The following is a 21,969-nucleotide window of genomic DNA, read 5'->3' as shown; positions in this document are numbered from 1 at the left end:
AATGGGCAGGTTAACTTTTTTCCTGAAAATTAATTTATTGGGTGATTTGGATTTTATTTTTTGTTTTTTAATATTTAACAATTTGCTTTATATAGTGTACATATTTATTTTTTAAAAAAATTTTGTGGAAAGCAAGGACACATGTGATCCATGTTGATGATTCCCAAAATTCATATGATTTTGAGAGCTTCATTTCTGTATTTAAAAGTATAGTTTGAGTAGTGAGAGTTCTAAAAATGTTTTGTTAAATTTTTCTTACGGCTTTGTTGTACTTTGTAAAAGTAATTCTTTATATTATTTAAAAACTGTGTTTTCATTTCTCGATTTAGATGAATTTCTAAGATAAAAAAAAAAAAACTCACTGCTGTCGAGTTGGTCCCGTCTCATAGAGACCCCTCCTTGGGTTTCCTAGGGGGTATCTCTATGGAAGTAGATTGCCCAGTCTTCTTTCTGAGATGTGGCTGGTGGATTTGAACCACCAGCCAATGAAAATTGATCCAAGTCTTCTAATGGATTTGAACCACCAGCCAATGAAAATTGATCCAAGTCTTCTAATATTATTGGAGAAAATGCTAATGTTATTATCTGAGACTTATAAGATACGCAAAAAGATTATACTTAAGAATTCCAGCATTTTTACTTCTTTTTCTTTAGCAAAATGGTAGTATTATCACTAGTTTCTATTGCATTCTGAGAGTAAAAGAAAGATCTGTTTTTCAGTGGATGGCTTACCAAATAACTTTAGAGCTCACCCACTACAATTGGACCAATCCAGTGACCCTTCTAACAGCATTGATGGCCCAGATCATGTAAAATCTGCTTCATCATCACATGAAACTAAGAAAACAAATACTGGAACAATTCATGGTGCATGTTTAACCCTTACCGATCATGATAGAATTCGACAGTTTATACAAGAATTCACATTCCGGGGCCTTTTGCCACATATAGAGAAAACAATTAGACAATTAAATGATCAGGTAAGAATTTTTTGGTTAGTATTTTTTAAAAATTCAATAGTTAATAAATTTGAGAACATGGTAAAATAAGTTGTTTAAAATATTTGAAATGTTTTGTTTTTAAGATAGGCCAGTACTAGGACTTAGTGAAAATTACCATCACTGATGAAATTCTTTAAAATCTGGAAAGGCTTACCAGTTTTTAGTAGGGCTGTTGCCATCATATTAGACCATTTTCTTTAAATCAGCGTTATTAAAATGAACATTTGCTCGTTATTAAAGCTTTTCACTTATTTAGGTTTTTTTCTTATGTATGAGAAAGAGAATGATGAAATTGTCCATATTTATCAACATATTTAATCTTTTTTCTTAGCTCATCTCAAGAAAAGGTTTGAGTCGATCTCTATTTTCTGCAACTAAAAAATGGTTTAGTGGCAGTAAAGTTCCAGAAAAGAGCATTAATGAGCTGAAAAATACATCTGGTTTACTGTGAGTAGAATATAATTCTGAATTTTCCTGTGTTTATTTCTAACTTATGTTTGACTTTAGGATATCCTGCAAAAAGAGAGGACTACCTTTTTAGTTTCTTAGTTTCATAATGGTCAAAATTCAGGTAGATAATAAATAACAATAACTGTAAGTAAAATAATTAAGGCAACCTCAGACCTCTAAGAAATGTGACATCAAAAATAAACAAGATAACTGGAAAAGTCACTTAACTTTGGGTCTCTTTCCCTTGTAAAACAATGAAGTTAGATTAGGTATTCATTAGTAACTTTTCTATCTAAAATATCTAAACATGGCATATATTTAGTAAATTTTAATGTCAAATCCTGTTTTAAGGAAAGAGGAAATTTACTCATTTTGGATTTTCATTTTTTTCCTTATATATAAAAGTGAGTCACCTGGAATTAAGTATTTAGTTTATAATTTGACCATGGAGAAAAGGCTTTCGTTGTGTTGAGAAGTTTCTCGTATAGGACTTTAAATTAAATAAGCATAGATGTAACTGTCTGTTTGCAGATATCTTGAGAAATTCCATTTTCTTCATGGAGGTAGATTTCTATAAAGCAGGATCAGTTTTTCTTATGTTCTGATCAGTTGGGCAGCTTGTTACATATTTTATAATATTTAATGGCTTAGTAGTAATAAATTATAAATTATTTACATAACTTATTTTATATTTACAGGTATCCACCAGAAGCACCAGAACTACAAATCAGGAAAATGGCTGACTTATGTTTTTTGGTGCAGCATTATGATTTGGCTTATAGTTGCTACCATACTGCAAAAAAGGATTTTCTTAATGAGCAAGCAATGCTTTATGCAGCTGGTGCCTTGGTTGGTATTATGCAGTATTATAATTTCTTATTTCTGCTACCATAAATGATAGAGAAATTTCTGTGTATGAAGTAGCAAACAAAATACCTAGAGTTGAAAGTTGTACTCAGAGAGCATATAGTACTATGCATTTTTTTAATGTATTTTGAATTCACTTATGCGGAGCTTATTTATTTCCCTCCATCTGTACATTTTAAGGTGGTCATACATGATGGTTGATTTCTTAGTTTTGATTGTTGTTATTGTTGTTATGTGCCACCAAGTCGGACCCGGCTCTTAGCGACCCCTCCTTGGGTTTCCGAGGCAGTATCAACTATGGAAGTAGCTTGCCCAGTCTTCCTTCTGAGGAGTGACTGGTGTGTTTGAACCACCAGCCTTCTGGTTAGCAGTCAAGTGCCTTAGGCACTACGCTAGTTTTGATTAATGCCTTCTAATGTTTGTGTCCATTTTCAAAATTTAATATGAATTTTTTTTTTTATTATGTGCAAAGTATAATTTAAAGTTGCATTTTTTAAAAGATGATTTTGGACCTTTGGAGAAGTGTTTTGAAGTTTCTTGAAATGTTTTTTGTGGTGGAAGACTATACAGTGAGACCTGTGAAAGCTGAAACTGAAAGGCCCTGCCTTGTTTATCCAGGTCTCACAAGTTTTCCACCTTTGACAGGGTACAGTCTTACCACTTTTCTGTCGCTCTCTATTAGTGGAAAATATTTGCATTTTTTTTCCCCCTCTCACAGGTTTCTGCTTTACACAGTTTCCAGCTTTTGCAGGTTTTACTGTCTATTGGCTAAGAACGTGTACTTTGGTATGAGACAGATCATGATCTGAGGCAAGTTACTGAATATGTCTAAGCCTCAGTTTTCTTATTTTTAAAATGTGACTCCTTCTGGAATAGGATTAGATAAGGTGTAATGCATGTTAAATGCTTCACATACTGCCTTGTATATAATAAGCTCTCAGCGTTGGTCATGTTAGTTTTTATAATTGATGTGCAAACCCAGAAGTTTTGGGTAAAACTTTGTATATTTGTTGCTTTATTTCCTTGTAATATTTTTGAAAACTTATCACAAATACATATGCAATCTGCTTTGTGTTGTTGGAAAAGAGTAAGACCAGAGTGTTGTTTTCTACTTAATCTTAAGTAAAGTAAGTTCATAAATAAGAGTGTGAAGAATGAAAGTATATTAAAACTCTAATACTTTAATTCATTCATCATTGTCATGTGGCCACTTGTTTAATAATAGGCATCTACTTTGACTTTAATACTATATTTGTATAAAATTAAAAGAGAGAACTTAAAAATGTGAAGCTAAAATAGAAAAATTATTTTTCTAATATTTTTAATTAAAAGTTAGACAGCTCTTTAAAAACCTTGATGAGGAACTGAAATGCTGTATTCATGAGTGTTTGAAAAATTGTATGAATTATGCTTGACTAGATATTCTTTAATTCTTTATTATATTCATCCAATATAAGCTAATGTGAAATTGAAAGTATTTACCTATTTTATTAATACATTATATATGTACATTTATCTTTGAAAACTTAATGTACTTTGTATATAGGTAAAACCTTATAAAAACATGACAAAAAATCTTTTTGATTTTGTGGTCTTTAAGCCTTTTCATTTCTATCTGTCATCTGATAAATAAAATGTTTTATGTGATTTAAGTGGAGATATCAGTGGCAGTTATAGGATAGAAAATAGCTTAACACTCGAAAATAAAGTTATATATGCTATAATATGATGTATGTATACCTGAAAATCATTGTTGTCTTAAAAGTCCTACCATAAAAATAATAAATCTTGGGGAAAAACAAGGTTGGGGCAGTAACAAAAACATTAAATGATATCTTAAGAGAGCATCTGTGTGATCTAGACAGGCAGCTGAGCACAGCTGGATGGTGCTTCAGGGAATATTAAAAAATACACAAAACCAATATGTGAAAACTGGCTGGATATGGAAGGGTTTGTGCAAGTGGAAGGGGAGCTCCTAACAAGTGGACCTGCCATGGAGGTGAGCACAAAGAGAAGTGCAGCCTGCCTTGAGCCCCCAGGTTTTACAAGTCTGGGGCTCTACTTCTCAGGAGAGGGAGTCCAGTGCACCGAAGTGCAAGGGTTCATTTTTTATTTTCTTTTAATACAGCCAAGAGAGCTCTATAGGTGCAGCAGCTGAGCTGAGGGCTTTTTCCTTTTCTGCTAAAAGTTACAATAATTTGCTATTTTGATTCCTTTCCTAAGAAAAAATTATATGTAAACTAATACAGATTTCATTTTTATTAGTTATTATTTCTGTTTACCACTCATGAATTCGTTAATTGGTAAGATAGAAATATGCTGTGGTAGACTAGACTACATGCCTTTTAAGATGTGAATTAGAGATAATAAATATTTCATTATAGTAACAACAGGGTAAAATATGTATCATAGCAAAACTAGTAATAGGAATTCTTTGAGAAATACTTTCTTTTCATTGTTTAAAGTTTCATAATTCACTGAAGGTTAAGTAGTTACTCTTCAGTTCTTAATGAAAATGTTTGTAAAATGTAATAATTCGTTGTGGAACATAAAACATAATTTAATGGATGATAATTTACATAATGGATGATAAGTTACATTGGTCACAGGTGAAGAAAGCAAAAGGTCATTAAAATGGCAGGAAAGGAAGAGAAGCCCAAAATGGGTGTCTGAAACTTGCTCTTGAATGGAGAGTAGCTAAAGCAAATGGAAGAAATGATGAAATAAAAGAACTAAACAGAAGATTTCAAAGGGTAGCTCAGGAAGACAAAGTAAAGCATTATAATGAAATATGCAAGGACCTGGATTTGGAAAGTTACAGGGGAAGGACATGCTCAGGATTTCTTAAGCTGAAAGAAGTAAAGAAAAAATTCAAACCTTAAGATGTGAAATTGAATGTTCTATGGGCAAAATATGGAACAATGCAGGAAGCATCAAAAGAAGATGGAAGGAATATACAGAGTCACTGTACCAAAAAGAATAGGTTGACGTCCAACCATTTCAGGAGGTAGCATATGGTCAAGAACTGATGGTATCAAAGGAAGAACTCCAAGCTGAAGACTCTAGGAATTGAAGAAACACCCACTGAGATGTTTCAACAAATGGGTATAGTGATGGAGGTGCTCACTTGTTTATACCAAGAAATTTGGAAGACATGGTAGCATAGTGCCTAAGGCACTTGACTGCTCACCAGAAGGCTGGCGGTTCAAACCCACCAGCCACCCCTTGGAAGGAGGTTGGGCATTCCTACTTCCGTAGTGATACTGCCTCGGAAACCCAAGGAGGGGTCGCTATGAGTCGGGGCCGACTTGACGGCAAACAACAACAACAACAACATCGAGTCGGATCGACTCATAGCAACCCTTCCTTGGATTTCGGAGGCTGTATCTCTACAGAAGTCAATCCCCCAATATTCCTTCTGAGGAGCGGTTAGTAGTCAAATGCCTTAGGCACTGTGCCACCAGAAGAGATCCGTATTTGTGCCCTTTTGAAAGAAGATCCAGCGGAATATGTAAATTACTCAGCAATATCATTAATATACACAAGTGAAAGTTTGCTGAAGATAATTCAAAAACTGTTTTAACAGTACATTGACATGGAACTGCCAGAAATTCAAAATGGTTTCAGTAGAGGACATGGAATGAAGTGCTGATGTCATGGATCTTGGCTGAAAGCAAAGAGTACCAGAAGTATGTATACTTGAGGTTTTTGATTATGCAAAGGCTTTTGAATATGTTTAGATAACATTGTGAAGAATGGGAATTTCAGAGCACTTACTAATTTCCTGAGGAATATGTACATAGACCAAGAGGCAGTTGGTTGAACAGAACAAGGGGATACTGTGTGGTGTAAAATCAGGAAAGGTGGGCATCAGCATTGTATCTTTTCACCATACATCATTCAATCTGTAGGCTACGCAAATACATGCTGGGCTGTATGCAGAAGAACATGGCATCGGGATTGGAGGAAGACTCATTAACTTGTGATAATGCAGATGATACAGCCTTGCTTGCTGAAAGGGAAGAATACTTGAAGCACTTACTGAGGTAGATCAAAGACTTCTCTTCAGTATGTATTACACCTGAACATAAAGTCCTCACAACTGGATCCACAATCATTGCCCATGGAATCAGCAGTGAAGAAATGAAACAACATTTTGCATTGGGCAAATCTGCAAAAGATCTCTTTAAAGTGTTTAAGAGCATAGATGTCACCTTGAAGAGTTAGGTGCAACTGACCCAAACCATGGTATTTTTATTAGCCACATAGGCATGTGAGAGCTGGACAGTAAATAAGGAAGACTGCAGAAGAATTGATACATTTGAATTGTGTTGGCAAATGTGAGCTTGGAGCAAGTACATCAGGAATGCTCTTTAAGAGTGAGAATGGCGAGATTTCATGTCTTGTGCTTTTGTCATGTTATCAGAAGGGACCAGTTTCTGGAGAAGAATATCATGCTAGGTAAAGTAGAGAGTCAGCAGAAAAAGGGCAGACTCTCAGCTAAATGGATTGACACAGTGGTTGCAATGATGCCTTCAAGCATGGCAATGATTGTGAGGATGATGCAAGACTGGGCAGTGTTTCGTTCTGTTGTACATATAGTCACTGTGACTGGAAACCAACTTAGTGGCACCTAACAAAAGCAACAACAGCTAAAGGTCATTCAGAAACTTGAGGTTATTATTCTGAGCGTTCACACTGCTTCTATAAAATAATATTAATTTTGGTTGTATATTGATTTAATATTTACAGCAGAAGCAAATTTGAAATTGGCTTACAAATTGGCATATTTTTCTTACAGAATGTTTTTCTTAGTTTAATTTTATTAAATTATATATGTGTATTATATTGGTATTGTTGTTATATGCCGTCAAGTTGGACCCGACTCATAGCGACCCCTCCTTGGGTTTCGAGGTAGTATTGCTACGGAAGTAGATTGTCCCATCTTCCTTCCGAGGAGTGGCTGGTGGGTTTGAACTGCCAGGCTTCTGGTTAGCAGTCAAGTGCTTTAGGCACTACTCTACCAGAGCTCCTTGTGTATTACGTTGTTGTTGTTGTGTGCTGTGGAGTCAGACCCGACTCATAGCAACCCCTCCTTGGGTTTCCGAGATAGTATCACTATGGAAGTAGATTGCCCCATCTTCCTTCCGAGGAGTGGCTGGTGGGTTTGAACCACCAGCCTTCTGGTTAGCAGTCAAGTGCCTTAGGCACTATGCTACCAGAGCTCCTTGTGTATATAGATCCATATATAGTAAATATAGTGTATATTTTGTACACGAGTATTATATTGTACATTAAGTGTGTTAAACATTTTTATACATTATAGAATTATAGTGTACATTCAGGAGCTCTGGTAGCATAGTGCTGTCTTAACCACTTTTCTTTCTTTATTAGTGGAAAATATTTTTGAGTTTCCTTTCTCTGACAGGTTCCTGCTTTACCCAGGTTCTGGCATTTGCAAGTTTTACTGTATATACCTCAGAGTGTAATTGCTGGGTCATATGATAATTCTGTGCTTAGTTTTGAGGAGTCTTGAAACTGTTTGCTATAGTGGCTTCACCATATTACCTTCCCACCAGCCATGGATGAAGATTACAGTTTCTCCACATCTTTGCCAGCACTTGTTATTTTTTGTTTTTCTGATATTAGCCATCCTTGTGGGTGGGTGTACAGTGATATCTCATTGTTTTGATTTTCATTTCCCTAGTGATTAATGGAATTCTCGTCTGGTGCAAATGGTTAATTCTCTTGGCTCCTAACCAAAAAAAGTTGGTAGGTTTGAGTCTGCCCAGAAGTGCCTTGGAAGAAAGGCACGTGATCTCATTCTGAAGAACCAGCTGTTGAAAACACTCCATGACAACTGGTTTTTAATGATAATGACACGAAGCATCTTTTCATGTGCTTACTGACCATTTGTCTGTCTTTGGAGAAATATCTGTTCAAGTGCTTTTCCTATATTTTAATCAGATTCTTTGTCTTTTTATTGTTGAGCTGGTGTAGCTAAGTTATTATTAAAACTTGGTCTGTATTCCAGTACAAGTATAAGTATAGTAAAATACAGCACTGTGAGCCAAAGTCTTCATTTCTAAATCTTTTAGCATCATTGCATAGTATTTGAATGATTAACTAAAGTCCTACATATTAATAGTGGAATAGGTGTTAATAATAATGAAATAAGATGGCCTAGAAAACTTAAAATAACGTATATATAAGAAAAGTCTTTATACTTCTGTGTAATATAATATAAACTAGAGTATGTATATAGTAGAATATACTCATAGTGTTAGCTGTTGGGAGCCCTAGTTTTATATTTTGATAGCAGTAAATCGGAGAGAGATGTAATTTTTTTTTTTTTGTTTGTCTCTATAGGATCTTATTGATTTGTTCTCTACTCATTGAGGAATAGGGAAGAACAGAGAGGAAGTGGTAATAGAAATCTTAAGCTTGGCTTACTTAGTATGTTATATACACTATAACCCAAAGTGTCTACTAGGACTTGAAAATCTCATTTATATACCAGATGACACACTTCAAAACTGGACTAAAGAATTTTGGGTCTGACAGAGTGTAAATATATTTTCAAGTCTTCATGAGGCTATAAAATTTTACATGTTCATTCATAAAAAATCTTAACATTTTATTCCAGTTTTTAGGCTTCCTGTATGCTACCCTACAAGGATATGCCTCCTATTGAAGTAACATACGTAATGTCTTTTCCATTAGGAAATGGCAGCGGTGTCGGCTTTTCTTCAGCCAGGAGCGCCTAGGCCATACCCTGCACATTACATGGATACAGCAATCCAGACATACAGGGATATCTGCAAGTAGGTGACTATAATATTTATATTCTATACATTTAGATATAAAGTCGGACATTTATATTGGTGTTAGATATATTGCTAGTCTTACCATTTTACATCCTTTAAATCTTATATAAAAATCAGACCAACAAAGTCAAATATGATGAGGTGATTTTTTTTTTTAATCAGTATATCATTATTCTCTATTTTTCCATTTGTGCTTAGGAATTTATTGAGGTAATGTTGAGATTGTATATTATATTGTGGGTGATTTGTCTTACATAGATATTTCTAACAATAACTCCTGCTAAGCTTGGAGTTAGCCGTTTTGAACTTGTTAAATGGGCAAACCGCTAAGTGTTAAATAGCAGTCCAGGGAAGAAGAGATGTTTTGTACACAGAGTGGGTTCTATTAGAACTCTATAGTAATTACAACTTATCACCTGTAAGGAGACTGTGAACTTAGAAGTGGCCAGAGAAGCTTTCATGGGCTGTTTGATGAGCAGGAGGAACCCTGGTGGCACAGTGGTTAAAGCACTCAGATGCTAGCTGAAAGGTCAGTGATTCAAACCCACCAACTTCTCTGAGGGAGAAACGTGTAGCAGTTGCTTCTGATGAAATTTACAGCCTTGAAAAGAAACCCTGTGAGGCAGTTCTACTCTGTGCTAGAGGGTCTCTGTGAGTCGGAATCAACTTGACCTCAATGGATTTGGTTTAGATGGGTTGATGAATAGACCTTGAAGGAATGATGCTTGAAATTTGATAGCCATGAAGACATTTAGGAATTTTGATTGGCAGGAATGATGTTTCAGATGCAGTATTACTGATGAAAGGGAGTAGAGGTCTGGTTAGATTGAAGGTTTGTATAGATGGGAAGTATTGGATAGTAAATTGGGAGGGGAATTTTGAGATAAATCAGAATTTTGAGGTAAATCGTTAAGTTATAGTCAGGATTTATGTAGTAGTAAATGGAGAGTTGAGTATTTGAGTAGAACCTTGACATAATAAAAGTTATTTTCCAGAAAGATAAATCTGACTTTTCTGTGCAGAATGGATGAGTTGGAAGCAGAGATAGAGAGGCATGTTATTGAAGTAGAGATAGTAGTAGCAGTAGTAATACTAGTCTTTTTACAACATTATAACAAGAACAAAATAGTAGTGAACATTTATGTGTAGTGCTCAGCATTTGCTACTATGTCAAAGTAATTTACAAACTCACTTAAATCTTCACAACAAACCTATGAAGTGCTGGCTACTCTTTGTTGTCCCCATTATATAGACTAGGAAACTGAAGCTTAAAGAGATTACCTTGCCCAAGGGCACACAGTTAATAAATGTTGGAACTGGTAGTGATCTCATCTCTTAACTTTGTATCTACTTAAGAATATATTTAGAGATTGTAGCAGAAGATACAGCCTCCTGTGAAGGAGGAACACTGAAGGAGACTGAAAAGGAGAAGGCTCAAGAGGTAGTAGAACTCACCAAACCAAACTCACTGCGGTTGAGGTGATTCCCACTCATAGTGGCCCCCACTGGGTTTCCAGTGCTGTAAATCCTTACGGAAGTAGATTGCCCCATCTTGCTTTCGTGGAGCAGCTGGTGGGTTTGAACCACTGACCTGGTTAGCAGCCCAAATGCCTTCTCCACTCTGGCCCCAGAGCTCCTAAAGAGGTAGAACTAGGAGAGTGAAATATCAGGGAAGCCACAGGAGTAAAAGAGTTCAAGAAGCTTGGTTTTTTGTCTGTGAAGATCTTCCTTGTCTTCATGAAGCTCAGAATTTGGGAGATGTGAACATTGAATGATGCAAAAGAAAGGAGTAAATGCTTAATAACTCAGCCAAATAAAACTTGGCAATCCATTTTGTCCTGTCCGCAACAGACTGTAGGCTTTTTCTAAATACAACCTTATTGTCATCCACCTACTTTATAACCTTTATTCTAAGTTACAGTAATTGGTAACATTATCATCAATTTAATGATAGATATTTTGGGGTAAATTAGAAATACTACATTAATTATACATGTCAACGGTAACAAGCTTTCTGATCGCACAAATACTAAAATGAAAATAAGTTTTCTTAAAATAAAATACAGTATTACTTTTGCTTTCTCACCACTCTCTTAGAATGCATGCTCTACTTTTTAAGTGATGAAATCATATTTATCCTTAAGGGGCTTTCTTAAATTTTGTTTTTTTATGAAGCTTTCACTCTCTTCCCTTTTCCCTCTAAATCTGTTTATTCTCTGCCGTCTATCAGTTTCTGCTTTTACGATAAGGAATGTGTCATAAAAATGTTTGAATCTTTAGCCCTTACACTGTGCTTGACACAATTTTACAAAAAAAAAAAAAAAAAAATACTGCTTAAATAAGATAAAGTCCTGAGCCTTGTGACTTAGTAACTGACTACATGAGGAGTCAAACATAAATAGACAAAAAATAGCTTTAACTTGGAGCTCTGGTGGCATAGTGCCTAAGGCATTTGACTGCTAACCAGAAGGCTGGCAGTTCAAACCCACCAGCCACTCCTTGGAAGGAAGATTGGGCACTCTACTTCCATAGTGATACCACCTCAGAAACCCAAGGAGGGGTCACTATGAGTTGAATCTGACTCGATGACAGTGAGTTTGGTTTTTTTGGTTTAATAAATAGCTTTAACTGGACTTGGCCTCTTACCATCTTTGAGGCATTGGCACATCGCTTGAACTTGTCTGGGCCTCAGTTTCCTCACTTATAAAATGGCAATAATAATTTTTTTTAAATGATAATATTAAGATTTAATGGAGTTTGTAAAGATTACTTAAGAAAAATTTTTTAAAAGCATAGCACATTATGTTTAAATGGGTGTTTGTAATTAGGAGTTAGTCTAATTCATTTAATATTCATTAAAATATTCTTAAGTATTCAAAATTGCTACCTTTCTAAGAAAAACAATGATTTGTAAAAAATTTATGGCAGATCACCATGGTCAGTTTTGAAAGTTGTAAATTGTAGTTTTAAAACCATTGTTTAGAATCGCCTTTCATAGTCAGTTCAAGTTGGCAAGGTTTAAATACAATTTTAAGGCCAAGAAGTATGAAAGTAAAAAGAGAAAAACTTTTGTTTAACTGTTTGCCAACAAAAGGATTCCATCTTGAAATTTCACAATGAGAATATTTTCATTTATTTTTAATATTTTCAAAAATAAATAATCCAGTTGTTGATTATTAATACAGTAGACCATAAGGAAAAATCAAATGATACGTATTTTTACAAAGAAAATTTACCTTCAGTCAGATAATACTGGCCCTATTGTGTCTCCAATTGAAACATCTTTGTGGTACTACCAGAGGGGAAAACACCTAAATATTTCTAAAAGTAGCCGCTAAGATGGAACACATGACTAGAGTTTGCATTGAGGAAAGGGAAGAAATATAGGGGAAATAAATATTTATATTCCTTTCTGTTCAGAGCAGTTTTTGTTAATTAGTTGCTTGTTTAGAAAAACTAATGTTTTAGCCTTTTGCATGCAAGAAATGTGACTTTACATTGTATTTTCACTATGAAATTATGATAGGAATAAGTTTTGGTGAGTTTTGAGAATTCTTTGATAATTTTAACCTTTTTTGGTAAGTAGAAAACAAGGACAAGAACATCTTTCTAGAAAACTGGAATTGGAACCTTGGGCTGAACACAGAGTCTCCATGAGGTACTGAAGTATTCCTGTAGTGCTAATTATATTTCCTTGTCTTGTTTTCTTTAGGAATATGGTGTTAGCTGAAAGATGTGTATTGCTTAGTGCTGAAATTTTAAAAAGCCAAAGCAAATACTCAGAGGCTGCAGCTCTCCTCATACGCTTGACCAGTGAGGTACTGACACTGTATACTGTATCATACAGTAACTATTATATTATTGTGTCTTAATTTTTTAAAGCTGTGTCTTTTTCCTTGTGTACAAAACATATACTTAGGAGAAATTTCTGGAATTTACAACATGGTGACTTTAGTTATTTGTTGAATTAATTTTAAATGTAATTTTTTATAAAGGGAATTTATTTGCAGATTTTAAGAATGTATTTCATTATTAACCCAAACATGTATTGACAATCTTCTTTGAATATATGTTCTATCCTATGCATAACAATATTTAATGCCACATGCATGTACATTGTTTCTAATATAAAATTGATACTTAAAAGAATAATCACTGAGGAATTTTTAAGCTTATTTTTGACCACAGGAACTTTTTAAGAATATCATCTTAAGTATTTTAAAAAATATATATATTATGACTATTTCAAAAACAATTCGTTTATAGTTACTTTTGACTACAGACTTGTAAAGAATGATAGAACTCCTTTATAAATCAAAAAAAAAAAAAAAAAAAACAAACTACTGCCATCAAATTGGATCTGACTCATAGCGACCTCTCCTTGGGTTTCCGAGGCAGTATCTCTGCAGAAGTAGATTGCCCAGTCTTCCTTCCAAGGAGTGGCTGATGGGTTTGAACTGCCAGCTTTCTGGTTAGCAGTCAAATGTGTTAGGCACTATGCCACCAAAGCTCCCAGAATTCCTTTATAAGTATGGTTAAAAACCCAGTTTTTTAGATGAATAGTCTTAACAACAGAAGAACAAAATTAGACACCTCTTTTTGTTTGCCTCTTAAATGTAATGTACCCTATGGTTTTGATTATTGGGCCACTGTACTTTCTACTCTACATTTTTACGTTCATGAACTTAACTGTGCTTTTAAAGCTCATGAACCTTGACTTGTGTGAACAACTGTCTTTTAGACTTGTGTATTTGAATATCTTCAAGGAACCTTAAAGGAACATATTAATAACTAAACTCATAAACTTTCTTACATCATGTATTGTGATCTTAAATTATGTTATCACTGGCTAACTTCTCATTGGCTTACAGGAGAAACTTCTTTTTTAAAAAACTTTTATTGTGATTTGGGTGAAAGTTTACAGAACAAACTTATTTTCCATACAGCATTTCATATACATTTTGTTTCATGACATTGCAATTCCCCACAACGTAACAGCTCTCCACTTCTTCCCTGTGGTTACCTCTTCCCTGTGTCCTTCCTTCCCATGCACTCCCTCCCCCCTGAGCTGTTTCCCCATGCAAACACTGCCCTTGTGTTCTCCCATGATTGATTGCTCCAAAGAGTGTATCTACGTGATGTAAATGTTCACCCCATATTTCTGTCTGTTGTTTGGCTGGAAGCCACAGGAGTGAGTTTAGTTCCATACCTGAAGGGTATCTATGAGCGATAGTCTCAGGGGTCTCACCAGGCTCTGTCAGACCAGCGAACTTGGTCTTTTGTTACGATTGAGTTTTGTTCTACATTATTCTCCCATTCTATCTAAGGGGAAAAACTTCTTGAGATGCTTCTGTATTGCCCCATTTAGTCAGTAGCAGTTGGGAAGAACTAACTTCTTAAGCATTTTCTCTTTGTATTTCTAGATATTTGACTTATCGCTTACCTTTTTTTTCCCCCCTTTTTTGTTAAACCCCTCCTACTAATATCCTGGCTCACGCCTTTAGTATCTTTCTTCTGGACTGTGATCCTTTCCCTCTTTTTTCACCTAATTTTTCCTGATATCCATCATATCCTTTCAGATAGGCTTCCCCAATACCTCAAATTATTCTAAGCGTCTCTGTTCTCTCCTCTCATATGATGTAAAAACCAACTTGCCAAGTTATGTTGGAAATTATGTTTAAGCTTTAGCTCTTTCAGTGCAGGGAACTGTGTTGCTATCTACATTTTTATCCCTAGTCCCTGACACTAGGATTGTCACATGGTTGGTGCTGTACAATAGGGCTTATTGAACCTTCTAAAGGTTCTGGTAGCATAGTGGCTAAGTCACTTGCCTGCTAACCAGACGGCTGGCGGTTCAAACCCACCAGCCACTCCTCGGAAGGAAGGTTGGGCAATCCTACTTCCGTAGTGATACTGCCTCGGAAACCCAAGGAGGGGTCGCTATGAGTCGGGGTCAACTCAACGGCACATAACAACAACAACAACAAAGGTTCTTTTAAAAAAGCAGATTTTTAAGAGTATATTTAAATATAATGTAAGATAGTAGAGTTAGGTTCAGGGGTAAAATAAAAAATGTTTAAGAATTGCTGTTGCATCAACACTGACCAACACGAACAGATGTCAGACATAAGTTATTTGTTAGAGCTGAATATAGGCTTTTGGGTGTATTGATGTGTTCTATATTATGGTAAATAATTTGACTTGGATTTGAATATGTTTCTTAACCTAGGAATCATCAGTAAATGTAAAATGAATTTATGGTTCAGGAGCTTGAATAAAATTTTTTTAGAGCGAATTCTTCTCTCTGCATTATAACCTTATTATTGTCTGCCAGTCTTCTCTTTTCCTATCCATGTCTTTGTTTTCATCTGTCTTTCTCAAACCTGAGTGATTTATTTTGTTATGACAGTCTAGGGAAATTGTCATTGTCATTTACTGTCTTGGAGTTGGGGAGAGCCTGGTAACTATTTGAGATACTTGACCAACTTTTGGTCTTTTCTGCAATACTATTCATGTTATTTCTTTGAGCTAACTTGAAAATTAAGATGGCTAGATAGAATGTGTGGCATAGTGCCTAAGGCATTTGATTGCTAACCAGAAGGCTGGTGGTTCAAACCCACCAGCCACTCCTCAGAGGGAAGATTGGGCAGCCTACTTCCATAGTGATACCGCCTCAGAAACCCAAGGAGGGGTCGCTGTGAGTCAGGTCTGACTTGATGGCAATGAGTTTGAGACAGAATGTGTATAAAATTATGTTAACTCTTAACTTAAACTCTTAACTTTAACTCTTACGTTAAATCTTATGTTGTATTTTACTAAGAAGGAACACGGTATAATACAGTGAAAAGTGCACTGGGGTTAAGGATAGAGAACTGAAATACTCAACAATAGGCACTTGACATTCATGGGTTGTTTTCCCTAGATTTTTGCTTATTACAATTACAGCAAAAATATACCTATGAGGCCATGTTAAAGAGTTGTACTTTGACTTCATTTATTTTTTGGACTGTAAGTTTATGGGCAAGAAGGTCTTATTCTTGTTTCATGGCACGGGATTCTTAGAATGGCGGGGCAGATCAGCATAATGATAAAACACACCACATTACCACAACATAAGATAGTGTATCTGAATTTGATGTTTAAGCTGTAATGCTTTTTCCCCATTTGTGTCTGTGTTTCTGAGCTGTACGTTTACTCTGGTCATATAGTCCCTGTTTTGTGTTACTGTATTTAAATATGGGAAAATTAGTTTTTTAGAGATAATAATAACAGCAATTTTTAAAATAAGTTTCTCCAGCTTTGGAAGGAATGTCCCTGTGGTAAGTTAATTAGTTGATAGTACCTTTCTAATTAACTTTACAGTGATGCAAAGAAAAAAATCATAAAATCTTAGAGCCGTCCTTTGTTTGATTTGATTCAGTTAAGTAGCTTTAACTGATCCTTTTATCACCGGTTGATTTATGGAAATGTTTATGGATGCTTCTTTCTCAGATCATGTTTTTCCTGTACATGTCTTGTAAGTTAGTTTTGCCAAAGCTTTTGCTAAAATTATCTTTTGGTTATGGACAGAGTTTTCCTAGGCTGGAGTTCTTGCTGCAGTGCTATCACATGATTTTTTTTTCTTAGTTTCTCATAGAGTGTAAATAATGGACTTGTCTTGTCACATATGAGAATCACCCCTAAATTAAAATTTTATTTTCAGTTTATTGAAAGCTTTCTTCTGGCTAAAACTGTCACTTTGTGAAAATCCTTTCAGTTTCTCTTTCATTAACAATGGAAGTTTTTCTTTTTTTTTCTGGGCCCTCTTTTTTGTTAAACATCAGAATTTTTACCATTTTGGGTATAAGTGATAGGTTTATTGATTTATGAAGAACAAATATCTAATGAAATATGAATGTAAGGTACTCAACTTTGCAAACGGATTCTTTCTCAGACTACAATCTTACTTTATGCAAGAGTCAAATTTGCTTCAACCAGATTAGTGTATGCTGTGAACTTTCAGGTCACTCCAGAATTGGTCAGTTCTTGAATGTTTAATTTGAGAATGGGGAGGTCTCATTGTGGTGGTTTTTAGCTGTATTGTATTTTAGAGTCGTTTACAGAACAAAAAGATATCCAGAATATATTCCTTATCTTAATCAGAATGTTCAAGATTGCTGTCTATCCAAGTTTTTCAGGGTTTACTGAAGCTTCACAAGCAACTTAAAAAATATATAGGTATCTAGATGGATGGGTGGGTGGTGTGTTTGTGTGTGTGTATGTAATAGGAATAAATTTAAGAAAGTTTTAAGACTTAAATAAAAAAATTATGAAAGTCTGTCAAGAAGCCTCCCCAAAATTTTGAAATAGAAGTAATTAGAGATAATTTCCTGTTGTAGATATTAAATGCATTTTAAAGCTACAGAAATTAAAATTGTTTACAGTGGTAGGAAAAGACAGAATAATGGAGTAGAATGGGAATTTAGATACCATATGTAATTAAGGTGTTGTTTAAAATCAGTGGGAAAAGATGGTTTACTCATTGAGTGCTATTGTAACATCTGACCAGCTATTCGGGATGGATTCCTATCTTACTCATTACACAATAATAATTTGTAGTTTACTTAGCTATAATATAAAAAATGAGATCAATATAATACAAGAAGTGAAATAAAAATATGGGAAGAATTATAGGATAATTTTTTAAAAAATCTAAGAATGGAAAAATCCTTTCTTAATGTATTATCTTGAAGCCTTAAGGGCAAAGAAAATATGCTGCACCACAAAAGAATAGAGTCTTCCGTGTCAAACTGGGAAATACTATTTCCAAAATGTATGACAAAGGACTGATATTGATAAGTATACAAAGGGCTCTTACAAACCAGGATTATCACAAAAACCCATTCACAGAGGGTATAAATAGGAGATTCATAGAAAAACTACAAAGGCCTCTAAACACATGAAAAGATGAACAGCCTTTCCATTAAAAAATGCATGTTCCTTAACATACATTTAAGATACCTCTTTTCTTTTATTAAATAAAAAATAAAAAAGATTTTTAAGTAGAGTGGAAAACATGTATTTTTATTTTTCTATTGATGTGAATGTGTCTTGGTACTACTTTTTTTCTAGCAGTCTGGTTGTAGTGTTTAAAATTTGAAGTAGCTGAATAGCTTTTGTTATCCCAGTGGTTCTACTTCCAGAAGTTTATGTAATAGAAATTTTTGTGTAATTACTCAAAAATGTTTTTAACAAAAATATGATAACAATATTAAATCAATCCCTTTGGCACTATATTAATAAATTTGGTGCATTTATATAATGGAATACAGTATATTTTAAAAAGTAATGAGATATAATAAATGTCTTAGTTGTCTATAAAAAAAGCAAGAGTCAGAATATCATTTATAAATTTATGAATACATTTTAAAAAGGTAGGAGAGCTCTGGTGGCGTAATGTCTAAGCATTTGATTGCTAACCAGAAGGCTGGTGGTTCAAACTCACCAGCTACTTCTTGGAGGGAAAGTTAGGCAATCTACTTCCATAGAGATTCCACCTTGGAAACCCAAGGAGGGGTTGCTATGAGTCGGATTCGACTCACCGGCAGTGAATTTTTTTTTTTTTTTGATATATGAGGTAGATAAGCATGCACACACAGACAGACAGATAGACAGACAGACATGATGTATACCAACACCAAGCTAGTAGCAGTAACCTCTGGCACATGGGATGAGGCATGGGATGGATAGCAGGGTGTTCACTTCTTGTTCAAACATTCTTTAAAGATTAAAAAAAGTTGATAATATTTAGGAATTTTAAAAAGAAAACATTAAGAAAATAAAAATAAAAAGGAAACTCCTAGCTAATTCTGATGCACACCCTTGTTTAAGAACTACTAGTCTATTGTATAATCCTGATTTCTCCACCTAACATCTTTTGGATCTTACAAAAAAAATTTCTGATCACTTTAATTTTTGTCATGTGAAATGAAGAGTTTGAAATAGATAATAATAGGTACCATTTATTGAATGCTTACTAGTTGGATCCCCAAGATTTGTTTTAGCACTAATCTAATTTTATGATTGCTACAGAGATAGTTTATAATTATAGTGGTCTATGCACATTTTTTGATGTAACTTTAATATGTTGAAATAATTGCATTTAAAGTCAATGTTTTCTGTTTTCAACCTTCCCTGGGGAAAATAATGGCAGCAGAACACATGGAAGGGCATGGTAAGTTCAGCTTGAGAATAGCTGACAACCTTGAGAAAGTTTTGGGGGAAATGTTGTTGATTCTTCATCAGCAACCTTCAGTACTTTCTCAGTTATTTATAAAGTGATGACTCTTTCAGTTGAAAGGTTATCCTTGTGGGTAATGGTGTAAATGCATTATGTGTTTTTTAATAAATTGTATTGTAAGGCTTGGTTGAAGGGGAAACTAATTTGAGTTGTACCAGTTTCTAATATACTAATAGTTGAAAGGATAATCTTTGACGAGGAAGCTTTCTGAACTTTTTATTTAAAAAAAAAATCATTTTATTTTAACCTCTTGATTATAGCAAAAATTGAGAATTCCTTTTAATTGGAATAAAACTTTATAGAGTACAGAGTATTAGATTTGATAATTTCATAATCTATGCACATTCTGTTTTATCTTTTTTCTTGGATGGATGGAAATACGCTGTTGAATGTCACAGATCAATTTCCAGAAGAAATTAGATTGGTGTGAATGTATTTTTTTCTGTGCTCTCTTTTCTGGTTTTTCTTTCATTGTATTACTGCATTAAATTCCCAGGTTATATATTCGTTTGCTCATTATAGAAAAGATTATGTTTCTGCAGAGATTTCTTACATGGTGCATATCATAACCAGACAGTTGATTTTTGTAAAAAGCAAAATAAAATGTTTCTTGGTAAAGAATTTTTGAAAGCCTTTTCTTTCTTTTCTAATTGTATGCTTGTTGGAATCAACACTTGTCAAGACTGGTTTGTCCCTTGATCTCTGTCCTCATATACTCTAAGCTCAACAATCAATATACACTATAGGTTTAAGAAAGTGAATGTTTTTCACTAATTGTCTTTTTGTTTTTAATTTTGTGAAACTAATCTTCTTTTCTTTTAAACATTCAATAGGATTCTGATCTTCGAAGTGCACTTCTTTTGGAACAGGCAGCACATTGCTTTATAAACATGAAGAGTCCCATGGTTAGAAAATATGCATTTCATATGATATTGGCAGGCCACCGGTTTAGTAAAGCAGGACAGGTAAGTGCTTTTTCTTTAGAAAGAAATTCACTTAAGTACTTACTTTATAAAGGTGTCATTTGCCAGTTTTTTTTAAGATTTAAAATTGAATTTTTTTTCTGAGATACTGTGTTATATGATAAGGGTAGGAGTATAGATGTAAGCAAATCTAGGTTTAAATCTTGATCTTCTGCTCACAAGTGGAGTTTTGTCAGGTTATTTAACCTTTCTGAGCCTCAGTTTCTTTTTATTGGTTGGTTGATTGTGATTAGGTGAAAGTTTATAGAGCAAATTCATTTTCCACACAGCAGTTCATACATGTTTTGTGTCACGATATTGACTGCTATTTCCCACAGTGTAACAACTTTCTTCCCACTTCCTCCCTGTAGTTACCTCTTCCCTGTGTCCTTCCCTGCCATGTATTCCCACCCCTGAGCTATCTCCCTATGCAAACACTCCCATGATCGATCACTCCAAGGAGTGTATCTACCTGATGTAAATGTTTACCCCATATACCTGTCTATTGTTTGACTGGAAGCCACAGGAGTAAGTTCAGTTCCAGACCTGGAGGCTAACTGTGGGCCATAGTCTTGGGGGTATCCAATAAACCTGGTCTTTTTTTTATGATTTTGAGTTTTGTTCCACATTGTTCTCCCACTCTATCCAGGATCTCCTACACTGATCCCCCAAGTGGTTGACAGTGGTAGCCAGGAACTATCTAATTTTTCTGGTCTTATGGTCATATAGGCTGAAGATCACATGTCCTACTCACTCTCACTGCTGTCAAGTCGGATCTGACTCGTAGTGACCCCTCCTTGGGTTTCTGTGGTGGTATCCCTACAGAAGTAGATTGCCCAGTCTTCCTTCTGTGGAGTGGCTGGTGGGTTTGAACTGCCAGCCTTTTGGTTAGCAGTCAGTTGCCTTAGGCACTATGCCACCAGAGCTTCTAATGTTCTACTAGTCCCTTGGAATAAGTGTTAACATGCATCTTTGATTTTCTTCATTTTTCTTTCCTCTGAACAAGGAGAGACCTGTCATTGCATCTAGATGGTCACTTGGAAACTTTTAAGACCCCAGTTACTACTCACCAAAGTAGGATGTAGAACAATGTTTTTGGGTAGTATGTTATGCCAATTGAGCTTGATGTCCCCTGTGACTATGTTCCTGAGCCCACAGGTCCAACTACTTGCTCCTTTGGGGTGTGTGGCTGTGGCTAAGAAGCCAGCGCAACCTTGTCTCTTGTCAGCTCTGCCATACACCCAAATACTCTTATAGCACATACAAATATGCGTGTAGAAACATCATCTGCTGACTCTATTATGTAAGGCTAATCTTTTTCCATTTTTAATTAATTAATTTATTTCTAAGACTATGTTTTCAATTTTATTCAATAGGTTATAATCCATTACTATCATTATTTATTTTGCTGTTCAAGTTGTCCTTGATTTGGCTAGTGAGAGAACCTTCAGACTGGCTTCTGTACCTTTTTTTTTTGATGTTTCTCTATCATTATTTGAAAATTTCCTTGCTTTCTGGCACAATAAGATGTACTTCCTGATTCCCACCTTGAAATCAACCGTTTCTCTAAGGACCCTGGGTGT

The 21,969-nt window shown here is 34.8% G+C and overlaps 1 protein-coding gene across 1 annotated transcript in view; it reads left to right on the top strand.

Moving 5' to 3' along the window:
• TRAPPC8 (trafficking protein particle complex subunit 8) overlaps positions 1-21,969 on the top strand; it is a 121,328-nt gene that overhangs the window by 33,774 nt on the left and 65,585 nt on the right. Inside the window, exons 8-13 of the mRNA XM_042782627.1 lie at positions 721-980; positions 1,333-1,448; positions 2,150-2,300; positions 9,042-9,142; positions 12,858-12,963; positions 20,258-20,389. Coding sequence (XP_042638561.1) covers positions 721-980; positions 1,333-1,448; positions 2,150-2,300; positions 9,042-9,142; positions 12,858-12,963; positions 20,258-20,389 — 866 coding nt within the window. The remainder of the gene's footprint in view (positions 1-720; positions 981-1,332; positions 1,449-2,149; positions 2,301-9,041; positions 9,143-12,857; positions 12,964-20,257; positions 20,390-21,969) is intronic.

Source organism: Orycteropus afer, unplaced genomic scaffold (assembly GCF_000298275.1).
Source record: "Orycteropus afer afer isolate SDZICR_OR568_19922 unplaced genomic scaffold, OryAfe1.0 scaffold00394, whole genome shotgun sequence".
NCBI lineage: Eukaryota > Metazoa > Chordata > Mammalia > Tubulidentata > Orycteropodidae > Orycteropus > Orycteropus afer.
This window is presented reverse-complemented; position numbering and strand designations above follow the sequence as displayed.